The 19,978-nt window shown below is 42.5% G+C and overlaps 2 protein-coding genes across 9 annotated transcripts in view; one reads left to right on the top strand and one right to left on the bottom strand.

Moving 5' to 3' along the window:
• LOC119460676 (plexin-A4-like) overlaps nucleotides 1-17,536 on the top strand; it is a 356,289-nt gene extending 338,753 nt beyond the window's left edge. For all 8 annotated transcript variants that reach the window (XM_049672066.1, XM_037721722.2, XM_049672065.1 and 5 more), the window contains 15 exons: nucleotides 208-350; nucleotides 949-1,079; nucleotides 1,807-1,866; nucleotides 2,004-2,081; nucleotides 2,173-2,239; nucleotides 3,698-4,016; nucleotides 4,889-4,992; nucleotides 6,924-7,020; nucleotides 8,278-8,375; nucleotides 8,501-8,590; nucleotides 9,685-9,854; nucleotides 11,133-11,345; nucleotides 12,270-12,345; nucleotides 12,472-12,546; nucleotides 13,121-17,536. In XM_049672066.1, coding sequence (XP_049528023.1) covers nucleotides 208-350; nucleotides 949-1,079; nucleotides 1,807-1,866; nucleotides 2,004-2,081; nucleotides 2,173-2,239; nucleotides 3,698-4,016; nucleotides 4,889-4,992; nucleotides 6,924-7,020; nucleotides 8,278-8,375; nucleotides 8,501-8,590; nucleotides 9,685-9,854; nucleotides 11,133-11,345; nucleotides 12,270-12,345; nucleotides 12,472-12,546; nucleotides 13,121-13,222 — 1,823 coding nt within the window. In that variant the 3' untranslated portion in view covers nucleotides 13,223-17,536. The remainder of the gene's footprint in view (nucleotides 1-207; nucleotides 351-948; nucleotides 1,080-1,806; nucleotides 1,867-2,003; nucleotides 2,082-2,172; nucleotides 2,240-3,697; nucleotides 4,017-4,888; nucleotides 4,993-6,923; nucleotides 7,021-8,277; nucleotides 8,376-8,500; nucleotides 8,591-9,684; nucleotides 9,855-11,132; nucleotides 11,346-12,269; nucleotides 12,346-12,471; nucleotides 12,547-13,120) is intronic.
• A 1,262-nt stretch (nucleotides 17,537-18,798) lies between these two features.
• On the bottom strand, nucleotides 18,799-19,978 carry LOC119460677 (pyridoxal phosphate homeostasis protein). Its single transcript, XM_037721724.2, has one exon. It carries the CDS (start codon nucleotides 19,660-19,662, stop codon nucleotides 18,916-18,918), a length of 747 nt encoding a protein of 248 aa, XP_037577652.1. The 5' UTR covers nucleotides 19,663-19,978; the 3' UTR covers nucleotides 18,799-18,915.

Here is a 19,978-nt window from a genome sequence, read left to right as displayed (position 1 = left end):
GTTTGAATTGAAATGCAGGTTGGGTTAACCATTTCCTAATAATGGATACCTAACTGTACTATGATAGCAGCCTGCAAATGACCTCTAGTTAAGTTTCATTCAGCAGCAGTTGCTTTTGGTTCTTGCTTGTATTTAATCCTTATGCTGCGCAGGTTCTTACTTTAACTGATTTTACACTGTGCTGACCCGTCTCATTTCATGTTTCAGCCTTTGCCGAGCTTCAGACTGAGATGACCGACCTCACAAGTGACCTGACAGCGGGGGGCATTCCATTCCTCGACTACAGGGCATACACAATGAAAGTTCTGTTCCCCAATGTGGAGGATCACCCAGTGCTCAGAGACATGCAGGTCAGCTCAGCCCGCCTGCTTGTCTAGGATGTACTTTTGATTACACAACTCCTTTAGTTACTCATGCTCTTGCAAGTAGTATACCCTTGTTGTGTAACTATTGACTGAGGTAACTGCTCATTATTATTATTGCTAAACCAGCTGTGACAGCGATAAAACTAAGTGATGAAAAAATATAAGACGTAATATTACTCTCTTGTTAACTTTGTTCTTAGAAAAATAAGAGTTACTGTTGTCTAATATATGACAATTACTTCTTGAGGAGGGAGTTTATGAACTCCTTAAAAAGATCATATGAGGTTCCACTTGTCATTGCATAATAATAATAAAAAAAAGGCACTGCCAAAGCATTGCCAATGCTGTAAGCTCTAGCTGAAGCATTTTTGCACCATCATATAAGAAACTGTTGATCATTGAAGTGATAATTAACAAAGCTGTTAAGTTTATTTTTAATTCACATGACTACTGCATACAGAGAGATCTTAAGGATGAATGTGACTGCAAAAAAGTCTATGAGTGTTCAGCATTCACCCGCAGGAAAGTCACGTAATTTGTGTCCAAGAATTGATAGTGGAATGTGACGTCCTTTCCATTCCAGATCGACGCTGTGAAAAAGCAGTGCATGGAGAAGGGACTTTGGTATTTTGGCCAGCTCGTCATGAACAAGACTTTTCTCCTTCTGTTCATCAGAACTCTGGAGTCCAACCGGTACTTCTCAATGCGTGACAGGTGAGCACCTTTCTCACTCAATTCTTGCACACAGTGTTATGAACGGGCGCTTGCTTGCTGGTTTGTAGTCAGTGGGTGCCTCTCAGCCGTTGGTTTTATGTAGGCTGCGTAGACTGGTGCTATGTTGTGAAGGCTGTTTTGCACATAGTATCATGCATAGCGCTGTCATTATTGAAAAGCTAATTCAAGTTAGTTCAAAGGAAAAACATATTGGCAATATGGGTCTAGTGATACTGAAATAATATGATAATACTGCCTGTGCACAGTGCTTAGGGCAAGTTTTCTGTGAGCAGAATGGTTGTATGGTCAAGGACAAATAGGCAATGAGTACAATTGAGCTTTCTATTCACTGTAAAGGCAGTACGAGAGGTAAACATACAGCAATATTCCAATTAACAGTAAAATAAAACACATAAAGTGCATGCCCAATGAAGCGAGTGGGTTATCAACTAACTTCATTGCCAAGCTGCCTTCTTGTGTAAACTATGTGCTGTTAAATGACTGTTTTATTCTGAGTGCTGTATGAAGTTATAATATGCATAAGCGAATCAAATTCAGTCAGATTTTTATGGAGAGCGACTGGATGAAATCTTCACTTGTTTCGGGCTATTTATAGACAAGGCAAGCAATTTATTTGGCCTGCTTGGAGAGCACTATCTGCCTGTTTCCCCTGATTGACCTCGTCACCCTGTATTTGACATTTCTTGCCATCGCTTGTTTCTTTCAGGGTGAGCGTTGCATCGTTAATCATGGTGACACTGCAGGGCAAGATGGAGTATTGTACAGAGTGAGTGGATCTTCATCTTCTCACTTCAGAACCAACACTTGTGACAGATTCGGTGATTACTGTCTCACATAGCTACTTGAAAACTCAAACTAACATCTCCATCGCTTGTCTCCCTCTCTCTCTTTTTTCTTTAACAGTATCCTCAAGACACTGTTAGCAGAACTCATTGAAAAGTGCATAGAAGGCAAGAGTCATCCAAAGCTACTTCTACGAAGGTAAGTATTCACACGGAAACAACATTTCTAAATTATAGGAAATGAGGAGCTGTGAATGCGAGGCATAATGCTTTTATTGTTTTGCTTGCAGGACTGAGTCTGTAGCGGAAAAAATGCTTTCAGCGTGGTTCACATTTTTGCTCTACAAGTTCCTACGGGTAAGCAGAGTTATCTTATTGAAGGCATTTCACGCTTGCGTACTCAATAAATTACTCGTATGTGACAACTTACTGATAATTGAAACGTTGCATTTTTTTCACCCTAAGTTTAAACTTGCGTACTTTTGCCTAACCTTCGCCAACCCTCTTTTGTTTATCATGAAGGGGACATTCTTCGGTTCACTGTGTCATCATGTACCACATTTTCATGTGAATAATTCACTAACACATACAACTCACACTGCCAAATGCACCACATTAAGGAAAAAAATACTGTGCATATACCCACACAAATAACTGCCCACAAAAATGGTCACATCTGCATAAAAATAACTTGTTACTGTTACTGGCATACGAAAAAGTGCCAGAAACAATCATGTGTTGTTTTGATAGTTATCACCGCTTTCAGTACAGGTTTGTTGAAGTGTGGTGCAGCTCTATGCCAACGCAAATTTTGCCTCCAAGTGCGGCTTTGCGGCCTTCCGCTGTGCATTGCCGTGAAGCCATACCTGGAGGTAAGAGTTTACATGTGACCACCACCCCCGTCGTGTCGTACTGTCTTGAATATTTTGTGAGGTGGTTTTACCACATCAAATACCCACAGTCAGGGTTCGTACACCTCCTTGAAATCCTCGAAAACCCTTAAATTTGGAAACGGGACGTTCAAGGTCCCTTAAAGCTCCTTGAAAATAAATGTGCTCCTTGAATACCTCGAAAACTTAGGGTTGACGGTCACTTTTGAACATTCAGAGTAACAAACTCCGCATAGGTGCTATGCCATGGGTACTGCCTATTAGGAAACAATCCTAAATATTTTCTTTTGAGAGTGTCGCTAAATGATTCCTATGTGGCATGTCCACAGCCACCACTGGCAGGCCTGTCATAATTGCCATCGTGTAGCTAGACAAAGCCAGATCAAGCCAGATCATGCCACTATTTTGTTGTTTTGTTAGTTGGTTCACTCCTCAGCCATCATGGCTCGAATCTTCTGACTATTAAGTGCAAAAAAATGTTACTGCTCACAATATGAAAAGGATGTGATTTCGCTGGCATCACGCTTTACAGGCCAGCACAGTGAAGCCTGTGCAATTCCATCACAGACCCTGCACAGTATGTTGAAACTTGTATTGAAGTTGCATCCGCATGTAGTTTCACCCGTGCCTAGAGCACCATTTAAAGAGTTCAAACACAATGGTAAACCTTGCTATTGCTGTGAATGCTTCGTCCTTTGGGTGAAACTGCCAATTTTTCTATATGTTATCTTCTTACACTGTTTTCTTTACATGTGCTTTGGTTTTCTAGCTTATGTAGACTAGCATTTAATATCATTCCAGTCCATGCCACGTATTCCTGGGAAATTGTGAAATCCTTCTCAGGTCCACAATTTAACATGGTTTTGTGTAGAAATGCATCAACCGCGTGGCAGTGTGGGTACAGTGCTTCCTTTCCTCAATGCAGGAGTGCGCGGGAGAGCCGCTGTTTGTGCTCTACCGCGCCATCAAGCAACAGGTGGACAAGGGCCCAGTGGACGCCATCACAAGCGAAGCACGTTACTCCCTCTCGGAAGAGAAGCTCATCCGGCAGTCTATCGACTACAAAAGCATGACAGCCTACGTCTCGATAGCGCAGCTGAGCTACGAGCTCGGGGAAAACAACGAGACGCCTGTGAAGGTCCTCGACTGTGACACTGTGTCCCAGGTCAAGGATAAAGGACTGGACGCCATATACAAGAACATGCCTTCCTCCCAGCGGCCAAGCAAGGATGACCTGGACTTGGGTGCGTGCCCTTCTGGGTGACCATTTCTGCCATTGAATGTTACTATTATGATCCCAAAGGTTTGAAAGTTAAAGATTAATTTGAGGAGGTCGCAGCTTTTGGCAGTTGTTCATTATAGACAGCAAACTTATAAATTTGCTGTCTACAATGGGGAGGAATGAGTATCGCTTATTCCTACTCTTTTCTTGTTTACTTTCAAGCTTTCGACATCATAATGGTAATTTATCATAGGCAGCAAACAGCTGCCATTTTCGCGTATTTTTTCTCATTTCTGGTTTACAACTGCTATGTGCACCATAGCATGACATGGCAAGGGGCCAGAGATGTACTACATTTATTGTTTATTCAAGGTGAGGACCTTACACATCACTGCGGTGGCTGTTGTAGGCAGATTCGAGGCATGGGTAGTAAGCGGACAGCATCAACACCAAGTGCCAGTGCCGTAAAGGCAGCTGTTCGCTCTAAATATGTTAATTCCTTCCCCATGTGGGCTTGCTAGCCAAAGCACTAGACTTTGGAATTATAATCACTGTGCTTGCAGTTTTCTGAGAGCATTTCCAGTGTCTGAGCTTCTGCCAAAGCTGACCCACATGAAAAAAAAATGCAAATTGCCAGTTTACCAAAGCTGCTGACTACGTTGTATCTTGCGTACGCTTCATTTCTTACTTCGCTGTCTTACAACTGTCGTGCAGTGAGCAGTTCACCTTTATAATGTGGTTCAGTTGGCCCAGTTGCACAAAGCAGCAGATATGTGTACAACTGGGAACTGCTAGCAGTGCACTAGCACATTCTTTTTCATGAGCACATTGATTTTGGCAGTTTAACATTTAGGTATAGCATAAAGCAATGCTTGTCGTTCTTTTTGTTTGTAGAATGGAGGACTGGCAATTCAGGGCGTCTGATCTTATCGGATGAAGACTCAACGACCAAGACTGAAGGAGAGTGGAAGAGGATGAACACCTTGGCCCACTACAGGGTTAGCGAGTTGCTCTTTATAACTAAAGCTGTACAAACTATGCTAATTAGCTATGTTTGTATCTGTAAGAGTTTGGGTTCTCTCACTATTAAGGTATCTACAGTGACTAGGGATAATTGCATTAGTGTTCAGGCACTAAAGCAAACACAGAAAAAGATATGGCTAAGTAGAATAAATCTTTTGTTTTTTCATTCGCTGTTGTTATGATGTCAGCATGATTTTGGGAGGCATGCTTTGTTTGGGGGATACACTATCTCCGGATTTTTTTATGTGAAAGCGTTAAAGGCCCCATGTCGCAGAAAATTCTATGTCTGCGCCGGCGGGGGTGTCCGCATCCGTGGCGGAAAAAATAATCCTGAACTACCCCGACCGCGCAGGCCCTCTGCGTGGTGCAAGGTGTTAGTGAAGGAGAAAATCATCCCGAACTACCCTGACCGCGCAGGCCTTCTGCGTGGCGCAAGGTGTTAATGAACAAAAATTGAATTTCTCACAGTGAAATCGGTCAGAAAAATGGCGAAGTACGACCCACAACCTACACATATGGTGGTGTCGGATTGTAATTTGAATGAACGAGAAAACTCAAACACAAACACCTTTTCCAGCATTTCTACCATACCAACAGCGGCGCGCTCGGGTAGGTTACTTGTGAAAATCCTATCCAGATGGCGCTCGCATCTGCAGCAGGTCAAATTGGGACTTAGCCTTCCTAATGCATTTTGGACGCACGTGCGTTGGGGCAATAGCAAACAATTAATAAAAGAAGGTCCTAGGGCCTTCACATTTTAATATTAGACGACTTATATTGCCCCTGGAAAAACGTCCTGCAAGCAATGCATTTCTATTTAAAAGTGAAGCCGACTTCAAGGGGATCGGTGTAAGCTTGGTCTTTGTAAGCTGGCTTTCCCAAGTTCTGTGTTGCAGTGAAGCCTACTCATAAAGAAAAATACGATGCGAACGGGGCCCGATAATGCTATCGCATTCCATTCTTGAAGACGAAGCTTAAGTGTCCTCCAATTTTTTATATGTACCGTATGTTTTTTTTTTTTTTTTTTTCATATAGTACAGTGGAATCTCGTTGATACGATCTTCACGGGAACCGGAAAATAAAGCGTATCATCCAAAAATCGGATTATACAACGTATTATCCAACTGAATCGTATTATCGGGAAAATAAAAAAAAATTATCATCCCGAAAAAACGTATTACGCAGAATGGTATCATGAGGTTCCACTGTAACTCTCCTCCACCTATAACTCGTACCCCCAGTTACAACAACAACAACAAAAAAATGGAAACAATTCTAGAGTATAACTCTAGGAAATAACTGCATATAGCAACACTAAAATGTTTGTAACAACAGCCTCGATTCGCCACTCGTCCACAGTCATATCTTCGGCCAGTGGCTATGTTCCCCACCTCTTCGGCGAGGCTAATAAGTCCCTGCAGTGCTGTCAAGGACTGCCGTTGAGCGCAGCTCACCGTGATCTGAGTTTCGGATTGCTGGCGCTCCTTGCATTATCCGCTGACTACTAATGCAGCAGGAGAATGGGCAACCATGAAAGAGAGGAGAAGGGATGCCAGAAAACATTGCCTTGAGGTGTGGCTTCATGTCGGCACAGCGTGGTCTGCTGTGAAGCCACATCTCCAGGTAAATTTGTATATATCTCACACCCGAATTTAATGTTAAATTGTTTTTATTTTTGGTATGAGTATGTGCTCAAAAATACGATAGTAGTGCAAAATTATGTTCTTCAGTTTTTGCTTACAAGAAGTGTTCCACTTTATACTTTTTCGTTTGTCCACGATACTATTGTGTGTCAAGTAACATGTTTTGTATGCAGGTCATTTCCAAAGCTCCCATTGTCAGTCGTGCTCACGATGCTGTTGTTGTGCAGTTAGGCTTGATGGCTTCACATTTGTTTTCTTAACAGGTGAATGATGGGGCGAACCTGACCCTGGTTCCCAAGCAGTCGTCCATGTACAACCTTTCCATCATGTCCGAGAAGATGGAGAAGTCTCACAAATATGGTCAGTCTACACTGTAGCCGTTACCACTCTTCAGTTCCGTTCACCTTCTCATTTTGAGGCAGATATTAAATTGTTATTCTTTTGTGTACCTTTCTGCTATGAAGGCCCGTATTCTTTTTTTGTTGGTTGATTAGTTTTTTTTTTTTTTTTTTTTTTTTTACATTGGTAAAGAAGCATGGACAAAGTCATTTACACTGAAGCTTTAATCATGTTTTTGCTGGTAAAGTCAGGAGAGTCATTGTTCGGATAAGTTATCTTTACTTAGAACTGCTTTCGGTGGCACCATGGTTCTACTAGTCCTCACCACTGTGCTTAAAGGGACACTAAAGGCAAATATTAAGACAACGTGGACTGTTTAAGTACCATTCCATAAACCTCGCAACGCTTGTTTCGTGCCATGAAAAGACTTAGTTTTCGAGAAAATTGCATCTGAGGGGTCCGAATACCTTTATCACAATTAAAATCTCCCGCCACTCAACCTGGGAGTGGTGACGTTGCACACACCATCACTGGCTGCCGTTAGTGAGTAAAACGGTGCCCAACAGCTGGCAGTACGGTTTTTTGCACAAGACGCAAACGCGTTGCCATGGAGAAACCGAGCCAGGACAGAGTGGTGAATTCGCTGCTGCAGCTGCTTTTGGTCAAGTGGCATGGACCGTTAAGGCGTCCCGCGACATCACATGGAAGTGGAATTCTTTGCTACTTGCTGTTTGTGCGAATTTCGCGAGCCAGCAAAATCAGCGCAGCACTATGCGATAAGGAAACTACTGAAACACGAAAGTGCGGGCGGCGCAAATTTTAGCGAAAACAAAACCTTTTGATCGACCGCGTCTTTGTCAAGGGTAATGTCAACGAGTTCTTTTTACTAAAAATGAAATAGAACTGGACAAGTAGCATTTTATTTCATATTGGAATGCAATACAATGACGTTTTTATAACGAGTGGTTGAGTATAATGACATAATTTAAATGAGAAGTGCCTTCGTCATCAGGCAAGAACTTGAATGTTACAGGAGAGTCTCTAATCATGTCCTGCATTTACCTCAATTTCTCAATTACTAAGGCTCTGTTCGCGATAATATTGACGCCTTAGACATTCTCGAGCACTAATATATCACTTTAGCTTGACTTAATATTTGCCTTTAGTGTCCCTTTAAGGACACTAAAGGTTTGTGGCGCGGTGTATCAACATGGTGCAAGAAAACTTTGTGAATTCCTTGGCTAACACCCTGGAAATGCTTCTTCTCAATTGAAACAGAGACCCTGAACTTCTCTCTGAAAACGAGCCCACCACTTAGCCGGGCAACTTCTCCACTGAACCATGATCCAGAGACCGGTTACAAGTACTGGCATTTGGTGAGCAGATTTTTTTACACTTCCTTGCGAGGGTTCTATGTATTGCATCATTCGGAAAGTTTAAATTACTTTGGCAACACAAGTAGTCACATGACGTTAATTTTCTCCCGCACCACCCAATGCAGGTGAAGCATCATGACAGTGAGAACAAAGAAGGGGAGCGTGGAAACAAGATGGTCTCTGAGATCTACCTCACCAGGCTACTGGCCACAAAGGTAGTATTCTCTTTTAGTTTGGGTGGAAGTTCCTAATGTGCACTTCTGGGTAAGAAATAGTACAACAGAACTCCGAAAGAAAGCCTTATATGTGGTAGAGTACACTCTCTTTTCATTTCCTCTGTGGAAAACAAAAGATTGCTTTCACGAAAGAAAGTGATGAACAAACTCCTCGTTTTTGTATTTTCTGCACCGACCGTAGCTTTTACATATGACGTTACTGTGGTATTGAAGATTTCTATATTTTCAAACATATTTGGGTACCTATCGGTGGGAGGAAAAGTCTACGGAAGTTTGCAGGGGCTTTATTTTCTAAAAAATGTTTTATTATTATTATTACAATACTCTCAGGGCCCATTGGGCATTATAGAGGGGTTGGTTGAAATGCATTTCATTTTCCATTCTTTTCGCCGTTTGTCATCACACCGCCGATATCACTGGGACTGGCTATTCAGAGAAATGTGTATAAAGAATGGAAAATGGAATGGGTACGTTACAAAATATGAGCCCAGAATGAGTTCTTGTTTAATTTCAAATGTGATGTAATTGTTTTCTTATCAGAAAAGAATTGACTAGCCTGTAGCAAACAGATAGCTGGTGTGATAATTTCAAGTGTCTTGCTTTTGCATCCTTTCTTGCATATCAAACTTTTGCTTACAACAGGACTGACCTTTTATAATTTTTGAGGAGTAGTCTGCCAATCTAGCTGAAACATCTGTTTTTCCAATGTCTTTTTAAACTAAGCTATTTTTATGTTTGTTATTCTCTCTGAGGGTCAGGTCTTTTTTTTATTTTCTCTACAGCATTCAGCAGCTGAACTTTTAACAACTTCTAGCCCTTATTCATTTCATTGCGTTGAGAAATTTTTAAACTGAAATGCTTACACCAGGAGGCAGGACAGAAGCATTCAAGCTGCCCAGACAAGCTGACCAGTTAAAAGGAAAATGTATCATAGACAAGCTAGGCTAGTCCATAACAATTAAAAGTGTTAAAATAGCGTCTCATGATCTAAATGAGTTAAATGAAGCCAACTGGTTTGAATTTATGCTCAGCAGCGATTGATGTTCACATGCATGAATGCTTTATTTTTGTAGGGCACCCTGCAGAAGTTTGTGGACGACTTGTTTGAGACGATCTTCAGCACGGCCCACCGCGGCAGTGCCTTGCCACTGGCGATCAAGTACATGTTTGACTTCCTGGATGACCAGGCGCTGCAGCACGGCATTACCGACCCCGAGGTGGTTCACACGTGGAAGTCCAACAGGTCCGTCCCTTGTCACAACCTGCCTGTAGTCAGGCATGCCGAGAGTGCAGCCATGTTTTCCATCCAAGCCAGCTCATTTCTATATCATAGCACTAAAAAGATAGGCACAGACAAATTGCAACGTGAAAGGTTTTGATAAAGATTGTATGCTGGTGCTTGAAATGTTAAGCGAGGACACACTGCTTGTGTTGTGTCACATTTCTTGTTTCACCTCCTACAGTTTGTAGTTTTTGAATTTGAAACTGACATGTCTGTGGCTGTGATTATAAATGTTCTCTCAATTTAGACATTCCACTCACTTCATGGATCAGTAATGTGGGGGTACTCCCCAACCCGTAGCACGTGCAATCGCAGCTACGTAGGGTTCGGGCGAATAAGGCACACTTGCAGAGGGAAGTCCACTCTGTAATAAGTAATAAATAGGCTTGCCTTGTTGCGTGTGATAGTCACGCAAGCGAGGTCACTCACGGGTTACAGCAGGTAAAATCCGTTCCGGCAGGTTCGAGGTAGGGATGCCAGAGAGAGTGGGTCTCCCCCAATGGTGCTTTTTTATCTCTTTTTACCTTTCGCGAGGAGAATTGCCTCCTCGGCCATCGGATACCTTCCCTTTTCCCGCGAGGGTACGCGCGTCGTGAGGGGCGAGCGAGAACCGGGAGAGGGCAAAGTGCCTCTCTCTCATGTTTGCGCTGGCTCCCGATGCGTCCACAACGTGCGCACGCCACAACGGAAGTATGCGGGAGAAGATGGGTGCACGTGCTCCCCTCAGTAGTGGGTGAAAGTTTGTAATAAACGAAAGCTGCCTTGTAGTTTGTGCGAAGCAGAGTGGTTTTTGTGACATGAGCATGACACACAAAACATGCTCCTGTTACAATGAACTTGAACATCATTCAGCATTAAGTGTAGCAGCAGGTGCCTGTGGCACCCGGTGCATTGCAGCTTAGAACACTTAATGAGAGAGGCACAGTGCAAAGAGTTTTGTGTCATGTCAAAATCAGCAGCATTCGTGCAGTTCACATTATGCATAACGGGTCCAAATTTTTAGTTTTTTTCCATCACAACTTCAGCTTAGGATACCACTCAGGCTATAAGTGCATATCTAATTGTATCAATTGAATCACAATGGCAGTTCTTGCACACACACCTTCTTTTGAGGTGTATGTTTTAAAATTTGGTAAATATGGCTGTCCGGAGTCATATGGGCTTATAAATAATAATAATGCCTGCATGGTTTTGAAGATAAGCACAGCCGCTGAGTCCACTTCTTGTTTCACTTTGCAGCCTTCCCCTGCGGTTCTGGGTGAACCTGATCAAGAACCCCAACTTTGTGTTTGACATAGTCAAGTCCAACATAGTGGACTCATGCCTGTCAGTGGTGGCACAGACTTTCATGGATGCCTGCTCAACATCTGACCACCGGCTGGGCAAGGACTCCCCCAGCAGCAAGCTGCTGTATGCCAAGGACATTCCCATATACAAGGACTGGGTTGAGAGGTATGTGCACATGCTCGCACATTTTCATTGTTGAACTGGTCAGGTTGTTCTGATGTAGTCATTTAGTAGATGCACGCACAAACTTTGTTTACTGAACATGCCTACATTCATGAAAATTTTCGAGTGGCACTGTATATGTATTGCCTTATCTTTCTAAGATGCTATTGCTTAGAGAGAAGCTTTGCCTAGGGAATTCCTGTCGGAACACATCATAACAGAGGAATTGCTTTTATCTGCATTCACTGAGCTGATTATGATGAGGTTTGTTTTGTTTGATAGAGAAAGTTAAGCCCACATTTTTTTTTTTTGACCAATTTCTTTTTGTTTTAATACATTATTATAAGTTGATAAACAATAACAAAGATCATGAAGTTTTTTTTTTTTTTTTTTTAATATAAGTCTGGGACTCCAGTGAAAACAGGTATATTGGGAAATGAATAAATTTAGATGCCCAAATGCAAACAAATTTTATAATATTTACACTGCTCTGCAAAATATGGTTAATTTTATAGGACTTTTGAAGCACAGACATCAATTTAACTATTTCACATGAACTGTAAACAAATGAAGTGCTTCATTATTATAATTTTTTTTTCTGTTTTAAGTTGTGCAGTTGTAAACTTTGAGCTTCGGTTTTCTTTTTTTGGCAACCTTTGCAAAAGAATTCACGTCCTAAATCAAAATTTCACTTTCAACAGCAAGTATAATTTCACAACTTTTCATTAATACAAGGAATCTAATTGAAATCAGTCAAATAGTTATGTCAATAATTTCTGTGTTCCACATGTATTTGAATAGAGAAGGGAAAGCCAAGTTGGCTTTTGGCTAATACTACCTTTTTAATAAAAGTGTAGAGCCTGTTTGATGGTCCATCATAAATTTGCTTTCCTCCTGTACTTGTATTACATGTCTTTAATGTTACAGGTATTATCAGGACATCAAAATGATGCCAGCCATCAGCGATCAAGATATGAATGCCATGCTGGCAGAAGAGTCTAGGGTACGTTGAATATTGCATTTCCCTGCATCCGGCCTACTTGTTTAGCATTTGTACTAGTTAGACCGTGAAATATTAATAGTACAGCCCTAATTGTAATCCTTCCTTTGTTTCTTGCTTTCTTTGCAGCTTCACGCTCATGAGTTCAACACAAATGTGGCTCTGCATGAGTTGTACAAGTACGCCTACAAGTACACAGATCAAGTAAGTGACCTTGTTTAAATGTTTCGCTCTTACCACTGCTTTGCATTTGCTCAGATTGCACAGCAAGATCACATTTTATGCTCCTGATCATTTAATATAACACTCGGCACTGTTGCTTGCCTGGTTTATCAAGGAAAACAGTTTCGAATTTGCCTTTGTCTGTGCCCTTTGTGGTGTCCACATTGTACCCCTCAGCAAGTAATGTAAATCAGCACCATGCTTTGCTGTGCTGAAGGCACCACTGGAAGCGACCACGTGACGTTATAGCCGCCATATTCCGGACACCGCTTGTGGTTAACGGCTCAGACAAAGGCAACTTCAAGTAATTTTTTTTCTTTTTTCTTTTTTTCTTTTTTTTTTTTTTTGTTTTGTTTTGTTTTGGTGGGGGGGGGCAAGTCAGGCGAGGAACAGTGCCAAACTTATATTGAGTGGTCACGACCATAAAATAGCCAGGCTATACTAAATCTCTGTAGGGTTTCACAAATTATCACTGTGCATTTACATTCACTTTGCTGTAAACAGGAAGTGGTACACCTTGGAGTTAATCTTTCGATTTCGCACATTTGTCACACAGCTGTTGCAGACCTTAGAGGAAGACGAATTCTCCCAGAAGAACAAGCTGGCTCGGAAGCTGAGCCAGGTGAATGCCATAATGAATGGGGAGTCAGAAGCATGACGGTTGCACTGGCACTCGGTGGACGTGTGACGCGAGCAAGGACCTCAACAAGCACCTCCTCTCTGCGCGGCGCACGCGCCTGCGCGTGTGCTTGCGACTTGGTGTTCGGCAGGCAACCTGCGTTGCCGCTTCGGCGGCGCTTTTTGGTTTCTCCCGGTCCCTCCTCCGGCAAGCGTCTGGAGACGGTGTGTGTCAACCCTCCACTGAATGCCACGCAACATTGCCCCCACCACCTCGCCCCCTCAAGTTCTACTTCGTGCCGTTCCCCCGAGCCCTCCCTTAGGTCACTCTCGCCCCTCTCGTCTCAACCTTCTCTACACAAGGGCCACAAGGCACAGAGTGGTTCTCTCGCTTCCTCCAATGACAGCATCCATTCCTTGTGTTGTGGTTCCCGTGCCAGATGATGTGTGTGAGCCATGCCATGGCCGGGGGTATCAAGTGACACTGGCTAGCCCCAACGTTGGAGCGAGAGTAAACAGCAGTCTTGACGATGTGGTGCAACTTGGCATATAAGTAACAGTGAATGTTCTGAAGGCCACTGCATTTTTTTAATGTATGTATTATATTTTGTGTGGTTGCAGCTGTCCAAGCTGACTGTATCCTGCCTACAGGCTTACTGCAGTGACCCTTATAGAGTGCACATTTTCACTTCTAGAGGTAACAGTTTTGCTGGTGCTGATATTTGTGGTTGCTTTTGATTATGTCTTCAGGTAGCATCAATAGGAGTTAACCTCGCAGGAGGAATTTGCAGGTAACTGCAGTACAAGGCATTCTGTCAGAACATGTTTAGTATGACATGCGTGGTGCCGCAGTTGCCTGTAAATTCCTCCTGTGAATTTTATACTCTGATCAATGTTACCTTCTGACGTGGCTTGATAGAACTGTGAGATCAAAACTAGCATGACTGTTACCTTATAATGTGAAAACTCGCATCTTTATAAATGTTACTTTGATAAGAGCGCATGTGAAATGATTGGCACACAAATTGGTGAGTCGTAGCCATACATCACAAATTGAGGTGGTACCGTAGACCTGTGCTTGCCTTCTTGTCATCAATACTCTTTGGCAGTTGGCTGTTCTTGCACTTCAGAAGATCACGCACTGTGCGAGTGGCAAAGAGAAGACCTAACGTGCGACATTTTGCTGCACTTGACAATGCACTCATGTCAAGTTGTGAAGGCCTGTCATCTCTATGGCAAATTATGGGCCTCACATTTGGCATTGAGCAGCTTAGTGCCCAGATGCAATTGCCACAAAGTATTCTGTTGACAGGACAAATTTTAATGCGAGTTGTAAAGCCATTTCAAGGCTTCTTGATTTAGGAGGCTGCAACGAGCACTTTCTTGCGCATACCTGCCGCCATTCTTTACCAGATGTCCACATTGAGCACAGTGCTGATTTAGTAGCCTGTAACTTTTGTGGAACAGCTGCTGACTGTTTCGACTGCCTATGTTGTTGGCATAATGGTCCAGCACCATGTGCTGAAGTTGGTGTGGTGATAATAGTATTGACCAAAGTGAGCTATGTTGTCAGAACTGCATTTTTCTCTCAGTCCTACTGGGCTCATCGGAGAAAAAGGAACTCATTTTTCCAATATTGCTTTCACACGGCAGTATACAGCGCTCTGAATTTTGTGAGGGACACAAGGTGAAAGGCTTCCCATGGGAACAGCAGTGTTAAATTTTGTTTTTTTTTGTTATTGCTTTTAATTGTCGTCATTGCGCCACTTAGATTTCTTATTACTTAAGTTCACTGTGCATGTCTTTTAGAAAGAAAATGGTGCTCATTCGAGTGCTGTATTGTGAGTGTCCACATTCTAATACCATGGAAGACGTGAGGTCCACGGGCCAAGATAGGCAGGTCCTTTATCATAATTTTCATTATCTTTACTACTTTCTTTCAACAATCATAAAAAAATTCACCCAAGTAATGTAAGCTGTGATTGCATGCGCAAGGTTGTTTTACAATAATTAACAATACTGCCGAACATAGTGGCCTCTATCCTACTTTAATAATTAAGATACATGTGATTTTAATTTTGTTTTATTTGGGTTTTTTAAAGCTGATTTTGTGCCTAGTACTTTGTAGAAAGACATTTTGTATTTTTTTTTCCTTCTTACAGTGTGGCCTTCAGTTTTTAGATTGTAATTGAGGAATACTTAACATTGTTGCATCCGAGTAGCCTTGTGACTCAAAAAATACGCCGTGAGACAGTGTTGGGAAGAAATATTTTGTCCCAAGACTTGTGCGTGTTGAATGTGTTTCAATTGCCCCTCAACACCACTGTGGATATGACGTCTGTTAGACCTACATATCAGCACCTGCAAGGCTCAGCCAACCTCTTATTGTGTGCGGACCTTGCCTTTCAAGGCCACTCTCGTGACTGAGCGTGTGTTGTGTGCGTGTGTGTGATGCGTGCTCACTTCGCCGAAAAACGCCACGGGATTAACAGCATCATCTTCTGGTTCTCAGAAGGTAGAAGACAGTCTTTGGAAGAGGAGAGAACTGCTATAAGACTGTTCTGGAAAACTGTGTCAACTAGCGCTGCGCGGTCTCGCGAGACAAAAAAAAAAACTTTTTATGTGTTATGTGTGTGTGTGTGTGTGAGTGAAGTTGAGAAGATGAAAGCTGGACTTCACTGTGTGCTCTGCTCACTAGGCTAACAAACAAACATAAAAAGAACTGCAAAGGTGCTGTTGCAAAAGCTGCTTTAGCCTGCTCATTGGCAAAAGGCAAAAAGCCAGGGATGGGCGTAAAGCATAAGAAAGGTTCTTTCTCATCCCACTCATTTTAAGTCATGAGTAGTGCAGTAGTGGTGTGGTTGGCTGTGTTGGAGAGCTGCTTACTGAAGTATTTCAAAAAAAAATTCCCACTACCGGTGTTTACCATTTGGTTAATCTATAGAGCTCTCATAACAGGCATTTACTCACTTACGCAGAAATGAAAAGATAAAGGAAGGGTGTTGCATTCATGAGTATTTTAAGGTAATCTTGATTTCTGGATCTGATAGTGTTCAAACATGCAGTCATACTTTTTTTTTCTTTTTTTTAATTTCAGTTTATCGGACTCTTGCTATGGCAGTCATTCAGTGGTCACTCAAGGGTTGTCATGCCTGATAAAGTGTTCAGAGAGTTTTCTTGTTTCCTATTTTACAATGGAGTATGCATTTTATTTCTTTCTGGTCTGGCGAGGATGCCTTCAGTTTATGATGATAGAAAAATAGGCCCTGTTGCGGACCTAGTGGATGCCTCGTTTCTTAGCACCAAGGTCCTGCATAGTATTCTATTTCCTGCATGCAAAGCAAACCTTAACAAGCACTTCTTTAAAAGAGCTCTTACTACGCAAAATCTTTGTTCCAAACGGGCATCGGCCATAAATGCATAATGCCGGCAGCTTTCCGGACTGCTTTGAATAAGTGGTGTAAAGAGATTGCCCTTTGACGAGCTAGACTAAGCGTAATAATGGCGGCAGTCTACTCCTTTTTGTGTTCACAATCATAACGCTTTCATTCCCCATCAGCACAGGTGGCACCAGTATCCATTGTTCAATCAAAAAACATCAACTTAGCCATGTGCCAAGATGTAACGCTTAAATGATTGTCACCAAAGGCATTCTTGACCTAAGCCCTCTTCGGACAGAAAGGTCAGGCAGCCTGCCTGTTCGTGACAGCAACTTGTACATGCCTCGTTTTTTTTCTGGTGCTTTGTTTTTCTTCGGTGAGTCACACCCAAGAACCTTGTTGCAACGGTGTTTCTACATCTTCCAAAGCAACCCCCCTGCCCCCCCCCTTCCTCTCATAACTGTCTTGATGCTGCTGCACTACCTAGGCAGGCACTTACTGTGGAGCCAACAGGGCACGGAGCGGCTGCGTTTTGCGAGCCCCGCTTTTTGTACATAGCCACTTGCACCCATTTCCGATTGTGTCGTTCTTGAATCTACGTGGTGTGTATGTATGTTTTGCGGACCTCTGGAGACAGTGTTTTCAGCCGCCAAGAATATATGACGAGAAGTTATGTTGCGCTCTCTCTCTTTCTCTCTCCTACCACGTTTTATGTGAGTGTGCATGCGTATGCGAGAATGTGTACCCATTGTGTGATGTGAGCGATCAGTTGCACTTGTAAACAAAACAAAAAAAAAAGGAGAATGGACTTGTGTGCTAAGGCTAAGGTGTGAAAACAAAGCAACCAGACTTTTGTACAAGAAACTCACTTTGTAACATATTTATAGCATACATATTTTTATTATGGTATTGGTTTAGAGAATTCACTATCTTGCTCAAGTGATTTCTTTCATTAAAACAGTGTATGAAAAACAGCTCTGCGTTTTCTGTTGTCTCTCAATTGCAAGTCATTAAAGGCTGGCTCTTTATTTTTTCTGGGACATTTTATTCATTATTTTGGCTTGAATGGCAATTGCTTCATGCACCAGCCTGCGTGCATGCAGGAGCGTGCACTGGAGGGATCCACTTCACCACATTGCTTCAGTAAATAAATTTTTGTCCCATTATCTGAAACAGAATGAGTTGTATAGCTAGTTAATAAATTCAATGAATTTATGTAGAAAGTAACAAGTTTAATACCAATTATACATCTCCGAAATGTTAGTATGGATGTTTCTAGATCCAGCTGTTTTCAAGTGCTGCATTATTCAAGGTGGCATCAGACTTGTTGGTTTCAGGGAAAGAACACAGTGCTTGATAAACTTTTGGTGAAGAAATATTCAAATCTCAATGAAATTCATTGTCCAGTGTTGTGTTATTAGAGAACAGCTTACAGCATTTGCATAATTTCCTGGTGTAAACACTTCTGTAAAGGGTTGCGGCATCGTAGATGGTGAAGGATGCGAGTGAAAAGGTAATGAGCATCTTACTATCAGAGCTCCGGGGCTCCAGGGACGTGTACAAGAATTCCTTGAAAAAGAAAAAAGTGAATGCAGAGCATTTCTTTACACTACTTTTTGACACTTCATTCAAAAGGCTTCATTCCATATTATTTGCTGGAGGCAACACATCATGTGGCAGCCGACATTAAACAGGTATTGAGCAGTTCATTTGTCTCGCCACTTCACTCTTGATCTTCCTCTGGGAGTTCGAACTTTTCAGTATCTTGAAGCTGCATTTTGGAGGAAAGCTCTTCTCGCATAGATGACTATATATATTAGCACTTTCTTGATGACTCACAAATAGGGAAAGCAAGAGTGCTGTGGTGCTGGAGTAAAGAAGCTTGTCGATTGATGAGAAAGGTATGTTGCAGTGGCAGGGGATTACATTAAAGAAAAGTACACATAGCATATTTAAATGAAATAGTCTAGATATATCACATACAACCTTTCACATTTGTGTGCCCGTCTTGCAGTTGTAGCTCCGGTATACAAACCGAAAAATTTTACTCATAACTGGGGCAGCAGCTTTAACTCGTTCAAGAGGACTTTTAATAAGGGTGAAGTTTTGTTGGCTGTGTAATGTACGTGTGAATAAAAGAAGTCATAATTTTCCCTCTCTTGGAACGTTTCTCGTGTATTTACACGTACGCCAGCTTTAGAATAAAATTTTATTACAGAAAATAATAAAAAAAAAATACCGCGCACGAAGCGCATTATTTATTGCCAAAAGGACGACAATCAATTACAAAGTAATACTTCTCACAGTCACAAGAAGGGACCAGAGGCTCCTGGTTTTGTTCCGTTTTTGGCGTCTACGTTTTCGGAGCATATTCTCGGTGCCCGAAGATGGTGCTGCCGACACGAACATTTGTGCTTCCCATTCGAATAGCCTCCTCGAAGTCCGCAGACATGCCCATGCTAAGCTCAACATCTGCTGCACTGAATTCCAACTCTTTGCAAAGTTCCTCTTTACATTTCGCTAAGCATACGAAGTCTGGATTTGGACCACTGTTCTTGTCGTACTTAGCCATGCCAATTGTCATTAGACCAGCGAACTTTAGACTCGGGCATTCTCCAACAATAAACTTGACGAGTTGGCTCGCGTCTTTCGGTTCGATGCCGTTTTTCTGCTCTTCGCCACTTGTGTTCACTTGAACCAATACGTTGAGGGGAGAATGACCACTCGCAGCCCAAGCGGTGTTCAGAGCATGTGCAGTTTTCTGCGATTCCAACGTCTCCACCATGAACAAGTTTGGTATTTTTGGGAGTTTGGGCACTTTGTTGCTCTGCAGGCGGCCGATGAAATGCCACTTGATATCCGGACAGTCGCGCAGTATTTCGGCGCTGTTTGCTTTCTCTAATAGCTCTTGTATGTAGTTTTCACCGAAATGCCTTTGGCCTTCGTTGTAAGCAGCAATCACGAGCTCCTTGGGCTTCGTTTTACTCACGGCTACAAGGCGTGGTGCTGGGCCACCTATGCCCGCGGAGGCCGCCGCTATTTTCTCGCGCACGAGTTGCAATGCTTTGGGGATGTCCACTTCACTCATGATCCTTCGCATAAGGGCACGGCTTTCAGAACAAATTATTTCACCTTCCGAGCACACAAGAACAGTCACGCCACAAGAACAGTCACGCAGTCACTGAGTAAAGTAGCCCGGAGATAATACGACGCATTGCGGTTCCGAGACCACAGCTGCTACACTATCAGCTACACGTTCATTCGGCTCACAACACAATTACAAGTACACCTGCTGAATTAACCGGAGTTGCCCCCAACAGTTGTGTGCACCGTGGTCGAGCCATCACGAAATATATGTTAGATTGTGTACATGGTCGTGTGTTCGATGGTATTTGTTCAGCTAGGGTCTATAAAGG

This window comes from Dermacentor silvarum, chromosome 8 (genome assembly GCF_013339745.2).
Source record: "Dermacentor silvarum isolate Dsil-2018 chromosome 8, BIME_Dsil_1.4, whole genome shotgun sequence".
Taxonomy (NCBI): Eukaryota; Metazoa; Arthropoda; class Arachnida; order Ixodida; family Ixodidae; genus Dermacentor; species Dermacentor silvarum.
Note: the sequence above shows the minus strand (reverse complement) of the source record. Positions and strands in the feature narration are given on the sequence as shown.